Source organism: Abramis brama, assembly GCF_963993115.1.
Source record: "Abramis brama genome assembly, chromosome: 23".
Classification (NCBI taxonomy): domain Eukaryota; kingdom Metazoa; phylum Chordata; class Actinopteri; order Cypriniformes; family Leuciscidae; genus Abramis; species Abramis brama.
The window spans coordinates 28,701,915-28,719,523 of record NC_139985.1 but is presented as its reverse complement, the minus strand read 5'-3'; the positions used below and the strand labels follow the sequence as shown (position 1 = coordinate 28,719,523).

At 38.0% G+C, this 17,609-nt stretch overlaps 1 protein-coding gene across 8 annotated transcripts in view; it reads right to left on the bottom strand.

The window, feature by feature from the left end:
* Nucleotides 1-1,242: 1,242 nt before the first annotated feature.
* The window catches only part of lrp1aa (low density lipoprotein receptor-related protein 1Aa), a 192,347-nt gene continuing 175,980 nt past the window's right edge, over nt 1,243-17,609 (bottom strand). For 4 of the 8 annotated variants that reach the window (XM_084101218.1, XM_084101219.1, XM_084101220.1 and 1 more), the window contains exons 77-90: nt 16,953-17,131; nt 16,698-16,804; nt 16,489-16,608; nt 15,038-15,214; nt 14,235-14,375; nt 11,129-11,299; nt 10,075-10,236; nt 8,496-8,679; nt 7,944-8,042; nt 6,571-6,641; nt 6,327-6,420; nt 6,142-6,171; nt 4,512-4,656; nt 1,243-2,148 (exon numbers count right to left, since the gene is read on the bottom strand). In XM_084101218.1, coding sequence (XP_083957344.1) covers nt 2,008-2,148; nt 4,512-4,656; nt 6,142-6,171; nt 6,327-6,420; nt 6,571-6,641; nt 7,944-8,042; nt 8,496-8,679; nt 10,075-10,236; nt 11,129-11,299; nt 14,235-14,375; nt 15,038-15,214; nt 16,489-16,608; nt 16,698-16,804; nt 16,953-17,131 — 1,821 coding nt within the window. In that variant the 3' untranslated portion in view covers nt 1,243-2,007. The remainder of the gene's footprint in view (nt 2,149-4,511; nt 4,657-6,141; nt 6,172-6,326; nt 6,421-6,570; nt 6,642-7,943; nt 8,043-8,495; nt 8,680-10,074; nt 10,237-11,128; nt 11,300-14,234; nt 14,376-15,037; nt 15,215-16,488; nt 16,609-16,697; nt 16,805-16,952; nt 17,132-17,609) is intronic. The other 4 variants (XM_084101222.1, XM_084101223.1, XM_084101224.1 and 1 more) reach the window with 1 other exon arrangement.

Here is a 17,609-nt window from a genome sequence, read left to right as displayed (position 1 = left end):
TGCTACAAATAGTACAGTGTAAAAAATAGTTTGTTTATTGTAAAGCAAATGTACTGAACTAAAGTTTTATTTTATACACAATATATATTTTACACAATAATCTGGACTCTGAAATTGCTAGAAAATCAAAGTCATAAGTCTAACAAAGTTGTGTTCCAAATATGAAGTTGATACCATTATTCAGTACTAGTGTCAACTGAGTATAAATGAATGCGAATAAATGGGTCTGTCTTTCACCGTGTCCATATTAACAATATTAGATGGATATTTTCATTCATACAGCTCCTATCTACCAAAAGAATCTAATATAACTTTTTACATTCATCTCATCTCAAAACACAACACCTGCCATGCTGACTCTGGCAGTTCTGGGTACAATCACCCATCTTGTAAATGTCATGTGATTAATTACTCCAAAGGAAATTTTACTATCATTATTACTATCCTTTTTAGTATTACTATCCTTAAAAATATATAATAAAACTTAAACCTTCATGCATTATGTACTAAAAGTTGTCCTCTCTCAACACGAGTTCAGCTGAAGAAGATCTGGTATTAGTCAGAGATCCGAGATGATGATTGCACTTTGGTTTGCTGTAGATGTTGTTATTGTTCTTTGTAATTTTTGGAATATGTTTTACAATATGGCTGATAAGCATTCTGACAAAAGCAGCGTGTCAGCAATCAGCTGAGCAGGAAAATATGGATTTACTGAGAAAAAAAGGCATACATTTTAAAAGTATAAGCAACATGATGGATGGTATATTTCGGAGGCAGATTACAAAAGACAAGATGAAAGCGTGTCAATATCAGAACACATCAGTTTTTCATCTTTAACTGTGACATTTTAAAAACAAGTATAAACAAGTGTAAAAATTCACTTTCTTCTGTCATAAACCCTCATCGGGGTTAAAGGTGCTCAAAACACGCGTCACTACAACCAATGCACAGATGTGCCTTCTACTGTTTTGGGATTTACTTTAAGCAGCTTTCTCTTTCAGTTACCCACACTTCATTCATCTGAAAATAAATACAGTACCAGTCAAAAGTTAGGACACACTAACTCATTCTTTACTAGTAATCTAAAATGTGTCATGAAAACTATCCAATTGAAATATGGCAATTATGTAGTGACCAAAACATTTCCATGTGTGCTGCTTTTCCTTCACTATCCGTGTTACAACTCACCCATTTCATTTTATTTTTTACATTTGAACAAAGATGTTTAGGTTTGCAGAGAGATTCATACATAGGCACAATTTATTGTTGTCTATAAAACTAATTTCAAGCAGTTAAGCAGAAGCCTTTCAATCAAAAGGTTTTAAGATCACGAGAAACATTTCAGTCAAGTGTGTCCAAATCTACAACACTGACATTCTCACTTAAAAAATCGGCTCTGTAAAAGTTTGTAATAAGCATAAGTAATATTGCAATGGTTTGGATCTGTGCACGGGAAACTGATTATCCTCATAAATAATTATAATTATGAACCTACAATGAGAGTAGTAAAACTGGCACATAAAATTGATAACATCTGCTTGATATTGTAGTAAGTTTAAAGCAAACACTGGTTCCATGTCAAAGTTGCCCTCTCCACACAGTCAAACATACAACAACTGATGGAACAACATTTTTCTCTATACATCTCATACAAAAATAAAAAATGTCATTGTTCCAATCTTTTTCTTTTTGACTCCATATTGCACAGAGGTAGTGGCTATTAAGGTAAAAGGGAGTGACCTAAAAATTGAAACCAAAAACTACATCTTTTTTTTTTAGAAAATGTATCCTTTGCTCTTGTGATGTTTAGTTGTGACCAGAAGAATTGTAAAAGAACAAAATATAATACTGCAATCACATACAAAAGTAGTCCTTCATTTTGTACATTTTATACAGTGTTAACACTTAATCATTGATTTTCTTCATGTTTTTTTTTTTTTTTCTTCTTTTTCTTTTTTTCTAAAAGGCAAATGGTATTTCCATGTCTGGCCCAAACGGATGGCCGGTCTAAGCCAGCGGGTCCACCAGCGGCTCCTCGTCGCCCCGGCACAGCAGCTCCTTCTTCTCATCTGTGCTGGCCAGGGAGTTGCGGCTGTTGTGCGCTCCCATGTAAAGAGTGGCATACACGGGATTCGTGAAGTTGGTCGGCTACAAAAGACACAAGTTGGAAACATGGGATTATCTAGTTCGGTCGTGAAACTCTAGAGGGCGCAGGCTGATTGGTCCTTTACAGTCACATTGTTACGACATGACAAAAGCTGATTGGCTTGTACTCATTCTGCAGCCAATGAGATTGCTTGCTCAAAATTTAAATAGTCTTCCCCAGCTCCACCTGCCTAAATCTGCTACAGGATTTGTGTAATGAGCATGAGCTGCCTACGTAGACACCATTTAAGGCATTGTACACATGCTCCTGACACAGAGATTGTTCCAAATCATAGTTGTGCCCTCTGGAAAATGAACTTTGTAATACTGTAAAACAATTATTACAACTGTTTTCTATGTGAATATATAGTAAAGTGTCATTTATTCCTGTGATCAAAGCTGAATTTCCAGCATCATTACTCCAGTCTTCAGTGTCACATGATCCTTCAGAAATCCTTTTAAATTGATGATTTGCTTCTCAAGAAACATATATTTTCATATTTTTGTGGAAACCGTGCTACATTTTATTTTCCAAGATTCTTCGATGAATAGGAAGTTCAAAAGAACAGCATTTATTTAAAATAGGATCTTATGTGAAACTATTAATGTCTTTATTGTGACTTTAAATCAATTTAATGCATCCTTGCTAAATAAAAGTATTCAGTTGAGTGCATGAAGTGTGTGAAGAGTAAGTGCATCATCCGGGTATTTCAAGTGCACTTTTTCTATTTGGAATTTTCAGTGTAAACACTGCTCACACTATTAATACTACAAATCGGCATAGAATAGTACACAAGTACGCAAATTGGGACGCACATACAGACTTGTGGCTTCAACAGAAGCATACAGCATAAATCAGTTTCTCTATAGAGAACATTTATTGGGATTCTTGTTACAAAGACTGTGGCTGTGAGGAAATCAAAAATTATGAAACGCATCAATATCATTTTAAATATAATTCTGTCATGACAACTCTCGGAGTGTTTGGCATAGTAATGGATATGACAATGTTGATATGTTTGGTCTTAGCTTGTGCTGCTGCAGAGCAGGTACAGGATTTGCTACTGCTAATACACACACGACACACTGCTGTGAGCAAGAAAGACATGCTGATGCTGTACAATATAGAGTACACGAATTACCCGTAGCAGATCTATACAGGTGGAGCTGGGGAAGATGGAGGGTTTCTGAAAGCACACTGTAAACTGCTATAGAAAATACTGACCAGTTTCTGAGTGTTGAGCAGCGATCTCATTGGCTGTTTTTCAGGAAACAAAACTATGGGCCCTATTTTAACGATCTAAGCGCATGGTCTAAAGCGCAGGGCTCAAGTTCACTTAGTGCGAGTCCGAATCCAGTTTTGCTAGTTTAACGACGGGGAAAATGGTCGGTGCTCCCGGCGCATGGTCTAAAAGGGTTGTCTCTATTCTCTTAATGAGTAATAGGTGTGTTTTGTCTCTATTCTCTTAATGAGTAATGAGTGTGTTTTGGGATTTACGTGCGTTAAACCAATCAGAGTCTCATCTCCCATTCCCTTTAAATGCCAGTTGCGCTCGTGCCATGGCAGATTCGCTATTTACATGACGGAATTTGATAGTGGAAAGACCGAAGCCGTCTCCAGAGCGCAAACGGATCTGCTCGTGCGCGAGGTAAAAGCTGTGTGTGTGTGTGAGGTTAAAGTGCGCAAGCAGAACATCTACGGGACAAGCCGGATTCCACCATATCTTTATGTACACAATAATAATCTTTTACAATGTAATCCTTTTATTTAAAATATTTGGCATGTTTGTGTGCTGCTGTTGTGCCCTGTGTGTTTAATAAGCAGAGTGTGTGTGTAATAAGTAGAGTGTGTGTGTGAGTGTGTGTGTAATAAGCAGAATGTGTGTGTAATAAGCAGAGTGTACGTGCGTTGTGGACCCGCCTATAGGCGCACATTACTAACACACTCTTTAAATAACAAAAATAATATTGCGCCATTGACTTTAGAGCAGGTTTCAGTTGGTCAATGGCTCAGTCTATTTCTGATTCCTCAAAATAGCAACTCTCCAACAATGCGCCATAACACACCTCGTTTTCAGACCAGTAGCCCACGGGCGCACAAATGGACGCAAATGCATTTGCTATTTAAACAGCGCGGCGCAGGACGTGAAAATGAAAATTGCGTCGGGCTGAAACTAGCAAAAAACACTTGAGGCTGCATTGCACCGGTGTAAGATAGGGCCCTAAATATCTTATGTAATTTTGCTTCTCAAGTACATGTACCTTGATTTAAGAATGTTTTGATATTTGAACTGGAAAACAAGACAAAATGACCTCAATAGAGTAGTGCAATAAAGTATGAAAATCTGTAGTTTGCTCTATCTTACTTTGTCGGGATCCAGTGTGAAGTCGGCGTCCAGCAGTTCTCCAACATCGTCATCTTGCTCTCCTTCATAAATTTTATAGGCTGGATTCCCAATCTCAACATTCATAGCGCCATTTGTCATTCTCTGATGTTGAAAGCCTTTGGCTCTGCAGATATACAATATACAGTTTAAGTCACAGAAATAAGTGTGTGAGGTCATTATCACACTGTACAGAGCAGCACAAGGAGAAATACAACCACAACACGGAGGGACGCCACTAACAGTCACTGGAACAACCTACAACACCATCAGAAACCCAGCGCTTACCAACATCAACTGTTCATCTGGACAATTTGAGTGAATTATTAATAATATTTATTATGGTACAAGTATAATGCATCTATAAAAAAGGGCTGGGCTGTATGACCGTTTATAACATGTCAGCCGCTGGAGATTTCACTCTTTACCTTTTATACAGCAGTTGTTTTTGTTACATGCAATACAAAGCGGGTTAACTATATCAACTTGCTGCATTGATATAGCTCAGTGAAATTCAACAGATGTGCCTGTTTATCGATACATCTAATTTGCAACAACTTTGAATAAGTTTCTTTCAATAAGAATTTAGACAAATATAGTTTTTTTGTTATACAATGTCAAGCCAAGTGTATTTAGATAATGCTTTACACATTACAGATGACTTAAAAGCTGCTTTCGAATAATAAACAGGAAAAACAACGTCGCAAAATACTTCAATTATTTATTACAACTAATTACAACTTCAATTAAAACTATTAAAACTATAAAGCGACTACAGAGGACAAAATAGTGTCTTAATTCAGTTCAATTATTCAGTGAGCTCACTTAATAGTGTCAGCTAAATCAATACTACTTTTTAAATAATTTGTTATATTTTGTTATATTTGAATAATATTAATTTGCATCCATCAAGTTGCAATAAAATGAGTAATTTATCAAATGCAAAGTATCTGCGTGAGTATTAAGCGTGAATAATAAATTCACTACATCATACAATAAGGCATTACCAAATTGTTTAATAACCAATGTTATGTAAATGAAATGTTGAAATAAAAAATATATATTATAAACCATGTTTTTTTCCCCCTTGAATTTTAAGCAAAAACAATAATATGATGATAAAAGATTAAGGTCTTACTGCCCAGCCCTAGTAAAAACCATTAAATATGCAAATGGGAAGCTGTGATAAGACATTTTCTTCAAGTCAAGGACATCGAATGCCCACGTTATCTTGATAAACACTGGGTTTTGAACATGGCACATGTTCAACAGATCTGTTTCGACTAATGCAGTCCTGCTGAGAACCAATCTTAGAGAAACATTCTGTACTGTATTACAGCGGGACGGTTACGACTGTCGAAAACAATACGATTGGTTCTCACAGTCTAAAACAACTGATCTATTTCTTTATTCTCGGTAACAGATTACCACCTTCTCCTCTGAACAAGGGACAAACCACATGTAAGGTTTAGTCAGGTGGTTTGACAGAGGAATGACAGAAAGAGATCGGGTGAGACCATGAAGACAACAAGAACACCACAATTCTCCAGCAAGAAAGATGGACAGAATGGCAGAGAGACAAAATAAAGACATAATGGACAAAGACCGTTACCGCGGTCGTTTGGAGTGGGATTTGCCAAGCCTACGGAAAAGAGCAGATGCGGTTTACCAAGAAAGAAGGAGAGAAAAGAGGTGTTTTTGGGATGGGAAGTTTCTTATATTTCAAATTCTCAACAGTATGACACTTTAGAGAGGTGAAAATCTTTTGAAAAAAGCAGTTCACTGTAATATACTCACCCTCTCATTCGCTTTCTGTACCATAACACTGCTCCTCCGATCAGCAACACCAGCAGTAACAGTAAAATCAATGGAATAACAATTGAAGCTGTTCCTAAAATAAATACACATTTCTATTAATATTAAGTATTTTTTTAATTACACCAGCATCAAAAATCGATATATTTGACAAAACCCTTACCAGTATTCCCACCTATTGGCCTAACCGGTTTCTACAAGCTGTCAAATTCAAAAATGAACTTACGGCTTCCGGATTCAGCATTTCCACTGAGCGCAGGATTCTCACAGCGATGACCCTCCCATCCAAGAGGACACCTACATGAGGCAGAGAAATGTAACATTTATATTTATATATATAGATATATTATATGTGACCCTGGACCACAAAACCAGTCACAAGTCACACGGGTATATTTGTGGCAATAGCCAATAAAACATTGTATGGGTCAAAATTATCGATTTTTATTTTATGCCAAAAATCATTATGATATTAAAGGACAAATCCAGTGAAAAATGAACCTAGGGGTAATTAACACATGGTTACCGAGTCGATCGTTCCCTGGGATGCGTTTTCATGAAAATCGAATGTAAAGAGTTTTATCTTTAAAAACAGATTAGCTCATAACACTAGTATATGGGGCACAGAGTAAGTAAAAGTAAATCGCTAGTTAATACCACTAACAAGGCTCAAAATAGCCTCACACTAACACGGTAGCATAATGAAGGTCCCTACATGCAAACCGAAGCATTGAGAACTTTGTTAGTGTACAGACAGTTTAATAAGAAGATACTTTATAAAGACAGAACATTACGCGTTTACAGACAGGATCCATCTTGGAAAACAGTCTCGACTAATCGAGCCACGAACGCCGTGCTACGTTAGATTTCACAAACGTAATTCCTATCAACCAGCTCACTTAGCACGCCGTTCGTGACTCGATTAGTTGAGACTGTTTTCCAAGATGGATCCTGTCTGTAAACGCGTAATGTACTGTCTTTATAAAGTATCTTCTTATTAAACTGTCTGTACACTTACAAAGTTCTCAATGCTTCGGTTTGCATGTAGGGACCTTCATTATGCTACCGTGTTAGTGTGAGGCTATTTTAAGCCTTGTTAGTGGTATTAACTAGCGATTTACTTTTACTTACTCTGTGCCCCATATACTAGTGTTATGAGCTAATCTGTTTTTAAAGATAAAACTCTTTACATTCGATTTTCATGAAAACGCATCGCAGGGAACGATCGACTCGGTAACCATGTGTTAATTACCCCTAGGTTCATTTTTCACTGGAGTTGTCCTTTAAGTACAGATCATGTTCTGTGAAGATATTTTGTAAATTTCCTACCTTAAATATATCAAAAATGTATTTTTGTGAGTGAATGTGCAAAATCGCGAACATAAATGCACAACTTTAAAGGCAATTTTCTCAATGTTTCGATTTTTTTCAATAGTTGTATCTCGGCCAAATATTGTCATATCATAACATACATCAGTGGAAAGCTTATTTATTCAGCTTTCAGATGATGTATACATCTCAATTTAAAAAAAAAAGTACCCATTAGACTGGTTTTGTGGTCCAGGGTCACATATAAACAATAGTAAAATGACAGCTTACTTGCACTGCGGGAGGTTTGTGGCGCTGAGAGAGCACTGGCCATTAGCACAGTATCCTTCACACGTATAACAGCTTGGCTGGATCCTGCCACTGGTGCACCTACAACACACACAGTACAACACATTACATAGCTTCACTTAAGTGCTGTAATATTTAGTAGAAAAACAAAAACATATTGCTGGAAAAAACAAGGCAAGTTTCAGGAAAGAAAAATACAATTCACAACTCATTTTACTCAAATAAAACTGAACATTTAAGGGAGGTTGATTGAATCCAATGGGAAATGTCCAATGATATGAACAATAGACCAAACTGAACAGGAAAGTCTCGTTGCAGTTGACGGGAGTGAAGAGAGATGCTCTTTTAGGCCTGCGCTGTGTATTATACGGGCGGTGTGATTATAAAAGGCTTTATGAATGACCACACAAAGGGATTTCCCATAGTGAAGTCAACTGAAAGAATGTACAGGGCCAGTTTTAATGCGATGGAGACCCAACATATGGAGGTTTTAATTGTATATGTGTCCTAAAGTATGAGATTGTGTTTGTGTACCTGCATGTAACGTCTCCATGAGGCTGGTAGATGTTGGTGGGAATACACTTGCCATCACGGCAATAGTGACATTTGTCCACTTCACAGATGTTTCCAATGAAGCGTGGAGGGCAATGGCATTGTCTCGACCCGTCTCTGGACTGCATGCATGTCCCTCCATGATCACAGAATCCATCACACGTCCCTGGTTAGGGATAGAGAAGACTGTTTAATATCCCTCTTCAACTCTATTAATGTCTTGAGGATCACCTTCAGACTAATGCATCAATCCCGCAGTGTATTCACCTGTCAATTAACCAATGCGCACTGTTGAAAGCTGTAATGCTTTATTCCATGGAATAAACCTAAACCCCAATCCTAACCCTAACTCTATACTAAGTGCATGTTGTTAATAAATATTGCTCAGTAATGTGTAATTTATAGAAGCTTGTTTCCGCCACAGAATAAAACATTTCAAAAGATAATTGCGACTTTTTATCTCACAATTGCGAGTTTACATCTCGCATTTCTGAATTTATTTCTCCGAAATGTGAGATTTAAACTCACAATTGCGAGTTATAAAGTCCAATTCTAAGGAAAAAATAAATTTTCCCTCAGAATTGCGAGTTTATATCTCACAATTCTGCCTTTATAACACACAGTTGCAACTTTATATCATGCAATTCTGATATGTAAACTCACAATTGTGAGATAAAAAGTCGCAACTACTTTTTTTTATTTTTTTATTCTGTGATGGAAACAAGCTTCCATAGTAATTACACTGTAACAAGGACACCTTAAAATAAAATGCACCAAAAAACCTGTAAAAAAAAAAAAAAAAATTTGAAAAAGGGACTGGTAATATTCCACTAAGACATTATCCCTTGTGTTTACAGACATTTCCCTTAACCCTAAACCACAATTCAATGCATGATTCTAAATGCGTTTAAAACACCTTTACACAAATTAATCCACTCTTAAAAATAAAGGTTTCCTAAAGGGGGTTTGCAATAGAGGAACTATTTTTGGCTCCCTAAAGAACCTTTCAGTGAATGATTCTGAAAACAAACACAAATCTTAGTGTGAAGAACATTTTAATAATCCGAAGAACCTTTTGTGGAATGGAAAGTTTCCATAGATGTTAAAGGTTCTTCATGAGACCATCAATGCCAATAAAGAACCTTTAGTTTCAAGAGTGTCCAGAGTGTCCTTCATATTAACACAGTACATTTGGCCCATTTTTACAGACTTTTTTTTAAGAGTGTGTGGCTTTAAAATGTCTCATCTGTCCAATGTAAATGTTTGGAGAAGCCTAAACAAAAACAGTCTTCAAAAACAAACACAGTTTTCCGTATACAGTGACCGATTTAGATGAAAGCTCCTGCTGAAAGAATCATGTCAAACATGGCCAAATTCATTTAGTTACTTGACTAAAATTACTATGAACAAGATATGTTCCAGCCAGATGTACAGGGCTTGATCACTTGTGATCCGTTTACCTGAGAAGGATGTTTATCCCAGATGTTTCTATAAGACAAACGTGTTGAACACATCTCGATATCTAATGAAAACTCGTTTTATTTCCACATCCAGTACTCACGATATTGGCACTGGTCTCCCAGAAAGTCTGCTGCACATCTGCAGGTGGGCTGGTTTCCTCGGTTAACTGTGCAGTTTCCTCCGTTCTCACAGTAGTTCTCACATGTGCGCTGGTTACAGTTAGGTCCTGTGAAGCCTGCCAGACAACGGCAAGTCGGAGCTCCTGAAAACATGACAGACAAGTTACTTTTGCTATAAAAATATTATAACAACATGATATATCTTTTTATTATATAGTGTGTGGTGAGCCAGCCATGCAAGTGTTAAGGTCCTTGCACACTAAAGTCACAAAGCACACTACAGTCCGATTTTTTTCCCGTATTCGTCATTTGGTCTCAAAATGCTTGCTAAAGAAGAGAAAATCAAACCCGATCCGAATTTTTTTATGACGGACGAAAGTTTCGGAGACAGTGTGTAAACGTGATTTACACAACTTGAGGTCATATTTATTTTTTAACATGTGAAAATTTCGGACGCAAGGACCTTTAACATCGTCCCTTAGCCTGCTCTGCTCTGATTGGTCGACCGCTTACTGTGTGTGTCAGAAACCAAAAGCCCATTATCATATCTGAATTTCAGCTCTGGATCTTCCTCAGCTCTTGACACTCAGTGATACGAACAGTAACGATGGCGTCGGTTTTACCGTATCAATCTCATCAAAGTGGATTTGCTCTGTCAGCAGAAAACAGCGTCTTCTCCACATGAACAACACGAACCAAACTCTTCCAGTCTCAGATAAACTACAGTGTTTGAGGGTCAAAGTAGACGTTGTTCACGGCAGCCAATGAAGAACATAGACTGGCATTATGCAAATCTGTTACAAACCTACGCAGATTCAGCAGGAAGTGAGACTGGAATTACTGACGACTCGTTTCAGTTCAGAATCACTTCTTTCTTTTGAGAGACAAAAACTCCATTTATCTGCACTTTGAAACTTTGCAGATCTTTTACAGTCACAAACAGCTCTATTACACACTCCATGAAAGGGAATATCCCCCAAAGCATAACAGGGGCGCTTTAAAGCCCATGTAATGTGTGTGCTTGTGTTCTTGTACCTGTGGGCGATGCGGTGCAGGTTCCTCCGTTCTTGCAGTATTCTCTGCACTGGTTTAGCTCACATCTCTCTCCTCCATAGTTGGGCTGACAGCGGCACTTGGGCTGTTTTCTGGCGTTCAGGACACAAGTGCCACCGTTGAGACACAGCAGACTGCAGGAGCCACTCGGAGCTGAGGGACGAGGAACAGATACAGAGCATATAACCCATCAATAACCCATTTTATTTCCTTAATGTGACATTTTTGAGTAAAACTGGAATGAAATAAGACCAGAATAAAATGTACAATGGGACTAAATTTAAATCATTTTTTTGTTTTATGGCGAAAAGTGGACATTACATACCAGAATTAAGCCAGGCCGAATTTTAGTTAGCTAAAACAATGCCTTAAAGCTTTTACATGCTTGGTTAACATGATCCAGTAACCCATGTGAACCCATAAGTTGTTTCAGATAGTTACAAATTATTAGATGTTGATGAAAGATTACTAAACATTTCAACCCAAACATCTTTTTTCTTTGGAATAACATGCAACAATAAATCATTAACAAAATGACAATAAATCTGGATAATTTTGGTTAAATGTTGATATTCTTCAGGATTAGCCTGCAGTGTAGTTTAGGGAGGCAGTTTTGCACCCTCTGTATTTTAAATAGTGGATTTGTCATTGACAGACTGAGGGCCCTATTTTAACGATCTAAGCGCATGGTCTAAAGCGCAGAGCGCAAGTGCACTTAGTGCGAGTCCGAATCCACTTTTGCTAGTTTAACGACGGGGAAAATGGTCGGCGCTCCCGGCGCATGGTCTAAAAGGGTTGTCTCTATTCTCTTAATGAGTAATGGGTGTGTTTTGGGATTTACGTGCGTTAAACCAATCAGAGTCTCATCTCCCATTCCCTTTAAATGCCAGTTGCGCTCGCGCCATGGCGGATTCACTATTTACATGACGGAATTTGATAGTGGAAAGACCGAAGCCGTCTCCAGAGCGCAAACGGATCTGCTCGTGCGCGAGGTAAAAGCTGTGTGTGTGTGTGTGAGGTTAAAGTGTGCAAGCAGAACATCTACGGGACAAGCCGGATTCACCATATCTTTATGTACACAATAATAATCTTTTACAATGTAATCCTTTTATTTAAAATATGTGGCATGTTTGTGTGCTGCTGTGCGTCCCTGTGTGTTTAATAAGCAGAATGTGTGTGTAATAAGCAGAGTGTACGCGCGTTGTGGACCCGCCTATAGGCGCACATTACTAACGTGATCTTTAAATGACAAAAAAAGGATTGCGCCATTGACTTTAGACCAGGTTTCAGTTGGTCAATGGCTCAGTCTATTTCAGTTTCCTCAAAATAGCAACGCTCCAACAATGTGCCAGAACACACTAGTTTTCAGACCAGCAGCCCATGGGTGAACAAATAGGTGCAAATGCATTTGCTATTTAAACAACGTGGCGCAGGACATGAAAATGATAACTGCGTCGGGCTGAAACTACCTAAACACACTTGCGTCGCTCCTGGCGTTGCGTTGCGCCGGGTGTAAGATAGGGCCCATAGTCTCCAAGTGGTAGTATATTGGTGAATGACTCAATGTCAACATATGCTAAGTTCATACATTCCACTGGAATTGAACCCATGACATTGACATTGCTGAGCTCTACTGTTTGAGCTACAGGAACGCTATTGTCGGGGAATTGGATGGGGTGAGGAGACAGATGTGCAAATTCATTCCTTTCTCTTCTCTCTACATTAAACACATCCATAGAATATCAACCACTGTCACCAGTCCTGCCAAAAATCACATTGTCATGCATCATCACCCTTGTTAACTGTGACACTTCCTCGAGGAGTTAGACATGCTGCTTCAGGGTGACATTTCACTGCTGTTTTTTTTTTGTAACTTAACCTAGAAATTCACCCTAGACAAACCTGGACTAATTACTAGTCCTTCTGAAGATCTTACAGTAGAGCAAACTCTTACAACACACATAGCAGGCAAACAACTAGTCCTCATCCTTACCCATAACCATCTTATCACTCACATTTCTATGAGCAGTTCTTTTCCAGTTTTCTGCCACTTTCCGTTCATGTTCTCCACTGCCTGGACTACTGCAATGCCCTTTTCCTCAGTAGTCGAGCCAATACAAGTAGGACTATGCAGATACACTGGGGTCGGACATTAACAGGGGCTTGTTGCAAAAATGTTTGTTTTTTTCTTCCAAAAACCAAGATATGGTGCAAAAATGTCAGTATAAGTTCTTGTTTTTAATATTTATAAGCAATATCACACGAGCAAAAGTGCTGTTTTCCCAAATATCAGCAAGTTTCCAAATGTGAATTCAATAAACAATAATTTAACAGGCTATTATACACAATATTGTTCCTCTATTTTGCCAACGAAAATAATTTCAAACAGTAGAGCCATTGCCGTCTCTGAGCAAAACAGTTTCAGTTTTGTTACTGAATGAATCCACATTTTTAAATGAATCGTTCTAATGAATGACTCAATGACTCTCTCACCCACCGCAGCTTTGTCCCTGAATGAATCAGCTGTTTTGAACGAATCAGTTGACTGAATGATTCAATGACTAACTCGTTAAGACAACGATTTGCTGCCACCTACTGGCAGTTTTAGTATTATTTAATTTTAGGACGAAGCATGAAGCTTGAATGCTGTTTTTGTTTTTGGTCATGATTGTAACAACAATAGTTATGGTTAAATAGATAGAAAGTATTTATAAATAGACTATAAAGAGTGAAATATGAGATTTTGTAAATATAACAGAGATAAAGTAACTGCGGTCGCATTGCAATGTTTTTGTCTGTCTTCTTTTCCTCTGGGAGGCGTCCAGACATTTTTGTCTCATTTTTAATGAATTTTCAACCATTGAATCTGCTATTTTCCTGTTTCATACTGTGAAGCTGCTTTGAAACAATCTGTCCTGTATAAAGCACTATAGAAATAAAGATGACATACTGTGCCAGTCATAGAGGATCACAGCCTCACATTGACTATGCCATTAGACGTGTCCGTTCAAAGAATACCACATTCATTTGCTGCATCCATTTCCCTTTTCCAGCGTTCTGCAAGGCCTCGGCTGTACGGTGTACTCACAGACAGGGGTCAGTGTCGGGGTCAGCACCTCCACACAGGTGCCGTTGTCCAGGACTCTCCCGTTGGGACACGTGCAGACTGGGCCGCTGGGGCTGAGCAGACACAACCACTCACACTTCTTTCTGTCACACGGGTTGGTCACTGAAATACAAAACAGCAATGTTTACATCACACATTTATTTTGAAAGATTCAACTGACCTTAAATACATACAGTCAAACCAAAATTTATTCAGACACCTTCAACATTACTCACATTATCACAGTTTATTCGCTGTAGTTTAGAAAATGGTCCTAAAATATGACAAGAACTCAGAGTTATGAACTCAGTTGATATTTCACTGGTTTTGTCCATCCTTCTGTTAGACTGTCTCACACATGAATTATGTTGAATATCTGTCAGCTGTTAAATTTAACTACACAATTAGATAATACCAGTTTAGCTCAACCAATCACCAAGCAATGCTTCATTTTGTTCAGTCTGTGTGTAAAAAGAGCATTAGCAATTAAAGAAAAAACACTTCAGCAAAACATGATCAGGTCTGAATACATTTTGGTCCCAAATTTGTATAAATGTTACTGGTCGTCACTGTATGATGAATTTTTGGGTATAATATGTTACAGTTTACTTTATTTTGCTCTCCTCACTTACATAAATGAACTATAATGTCCTGCACCCACAAGTAAAAAAAATATCAGACATTATATCTGGTGTCTGAATCATTTTTGGTTTGACTGTATGTCACATAAAATAAATAACATTTGTAAGAATCAGTTGTTTGACAGATTTACTGCGCAGACTTACTCTCCGGCTGTTTGTAGGGGTGGTACAGGACCAGATCTGTGGCATGGTTCATTCCTGTGGTCAGATGCTCCACTGAACTCTTGCCAAACTTGTTGACGCGGAAGACAAAGTTGTTGTGGTAGGTCACACCATATATGAAATCCTCGAAGATGTCGATGCTGAAAGGGTGGTGCAAATCTGTGTGTGTGCAGAGAGAGAGAAAAAAACCTTTTTTATAGTTCACGTTTTAGAAAAGCGAAACTTTAGTGATGCATTATGTTAAAAATCTTTCAAAAATGTCATAAAAAAGTTATATGCATATGCATACATCAGGGTTTTTAAAACTAAAACCATAAAAAGATGTTTTCATTACTTGAAGTACAGTAAACGTTTACTGCTGTGATTGGCTGACATCTTTGCATATTAAATAAGTATTAAATGTGGAACTCTCTAGAAATCTTTTATTATTTTCTTACTATTAAAGCTGTTGAGATGAACTAATCGTGAAAAGTGTTGATTATAGCATTACATTTAGATCCAGTGATGAGCATATAGCCAATGACAGACATGAATGCAGTGATCTTGTCATTGCAACTCGATTTCTGCACTCTTACGACTGCTTTTATCATAATTAAGAGTGCAAACACTGTAAATAAGTGCAGTGTCGACAGCGTCATTGATCATAACATTGAGAGTCCAGAATAGGGTTGCACGATTAATTGCAATTAACCTGAAATCACTCAAACTGAAAGGCTGCGATTATTTTTCATGCACAGCTTAATCGTGCAGCCCTCGTCCAGAACTCAGCCACTGATAAACTCGCGCTGTTTGATTGACAGCTCCAGCGATTGTAAAGGGAGCGTTCTTTGATCGTTTTCTGTATATAATTTAATCACAATTTAAGTAACAGATTATTTTCATGCTACTAAGAGAAACAATGTAAAATTGACTGTTTAATCATTGGCCTGATTTACTGACGCATAAACAACAATAAAGGATTTTGAGACAAAGAACATCTGACAGTACATGAATCGCTGATCACAGATCAGGCATTGGAATTAACACGTTTACTTGTTGTGTTGTTGTGGCATTACTGTCGGGTCCATATCTTACAGGAAAAGTCTGTTTGCAAAGACTGCACCGAAATTGCAACTGACATGCCTGAGAGACTGTTCTCAGTTCAGTGTACTGTTGGATTAAGCGCTGAATGAGTCGGCAAAAACCGGCATCATAGGATCATAAACTCCTGGATATTGGCTTATTTCGAGATGGAGTGACTGTCAGACACGTCTGGATGTGAGTTTGATTGAGTAACTTTGCTGACTTGAGCCTCAAACCGCTTCAGACGCTTCCAGATCACTAAAAAGAACCGGTTCAAAAGAACGATTCGTTCGCGAACTGGACATCACTAATGTGAAAGTACATAAATGTTACAGGGATGTGACATAAACTGCTGAAGTGAATGACTCAACTGTTTTTAAGGCTGGAGACCGCTATGACCGGATCCGTTCCATTCAGTCTGACGCTCCCAATGACCGAGAGTTTAGCATCAGCCCAGTACAGACGCTCATTGAAGTAATCCACAGCTAGACCTGGCAAACAAGCACAACAGAAGTCCTGTTACGGGTGTTACAGGTGCTTGAATCAGTGTGTGTGGTGTTTGATTCACATGATGACTGACCTGTGGGCCACTGGATGTTTTCATGTACCAGCGTCTCTCTCATGGTCCCGTCCATCGCTGCCGTCTCAATCTTAGGGTGGTTTCCCCAGTCGGCCCAGTACATGGTGCTTCGGGAATCAATTGTTTACATAGTTTTAATGCAAAGCCAAATACGCATTTCAAGAGAGTTAACCCTAACTATGAACAGTGTAATTAGCTAATACCACTAAAGGACGCATTGATTTGTGTTTAAGACACTGGCGTATCTCCTCTCACCCTCGCTGCGGGTCCACCACGATGGCGTAGGGCTCGTCAATCATGCCCGAGATGAGGGTTTTACGGTTGCGCCCGTTCATCTGTGCCACCTCGATGACATCCCGACCCGAGTCCGTCCAGTAGATGTTGTTGGCCACCCAGTCCACAGCGATCCCACGAGGCATCTTCAGACCAGGGATCTACAGCAAACCAAAGACACAGAGCACATCTCACTTCAGGACATTCTTAGTTTACTCTGCGCTGTTACACGATTATGTTTTGCATGATTCTTTTTCCTAATGTGAAATTCTGCTTCATTTATTTTATTTTTATACAATACAAATCATTTGTTATTTTAATCTACAGATAAGATGTTTTTTATAGTCAATGCCAATAAAGGGTCAAATTACTGTCAAAAAAGTCCTTTAGAATATTGCTATTACTTGCTATGAACCCCCATAAATAAATAAATAAATAAACAAAATGGGCAAAAAGTTCAATGACAAAGAGACAAAAACATGATATATTTGCAATTTGCAATTAATCAATTATAATTTAAATATGTTATTTAATTATGATTGCAGGTTTGAGATATAAAAGAGACTTAAATCTTAAAAATTAAAGATTTTAATATCACTGAGATACTACTATAGGTTTTATTAATATTTTCAATTAGTT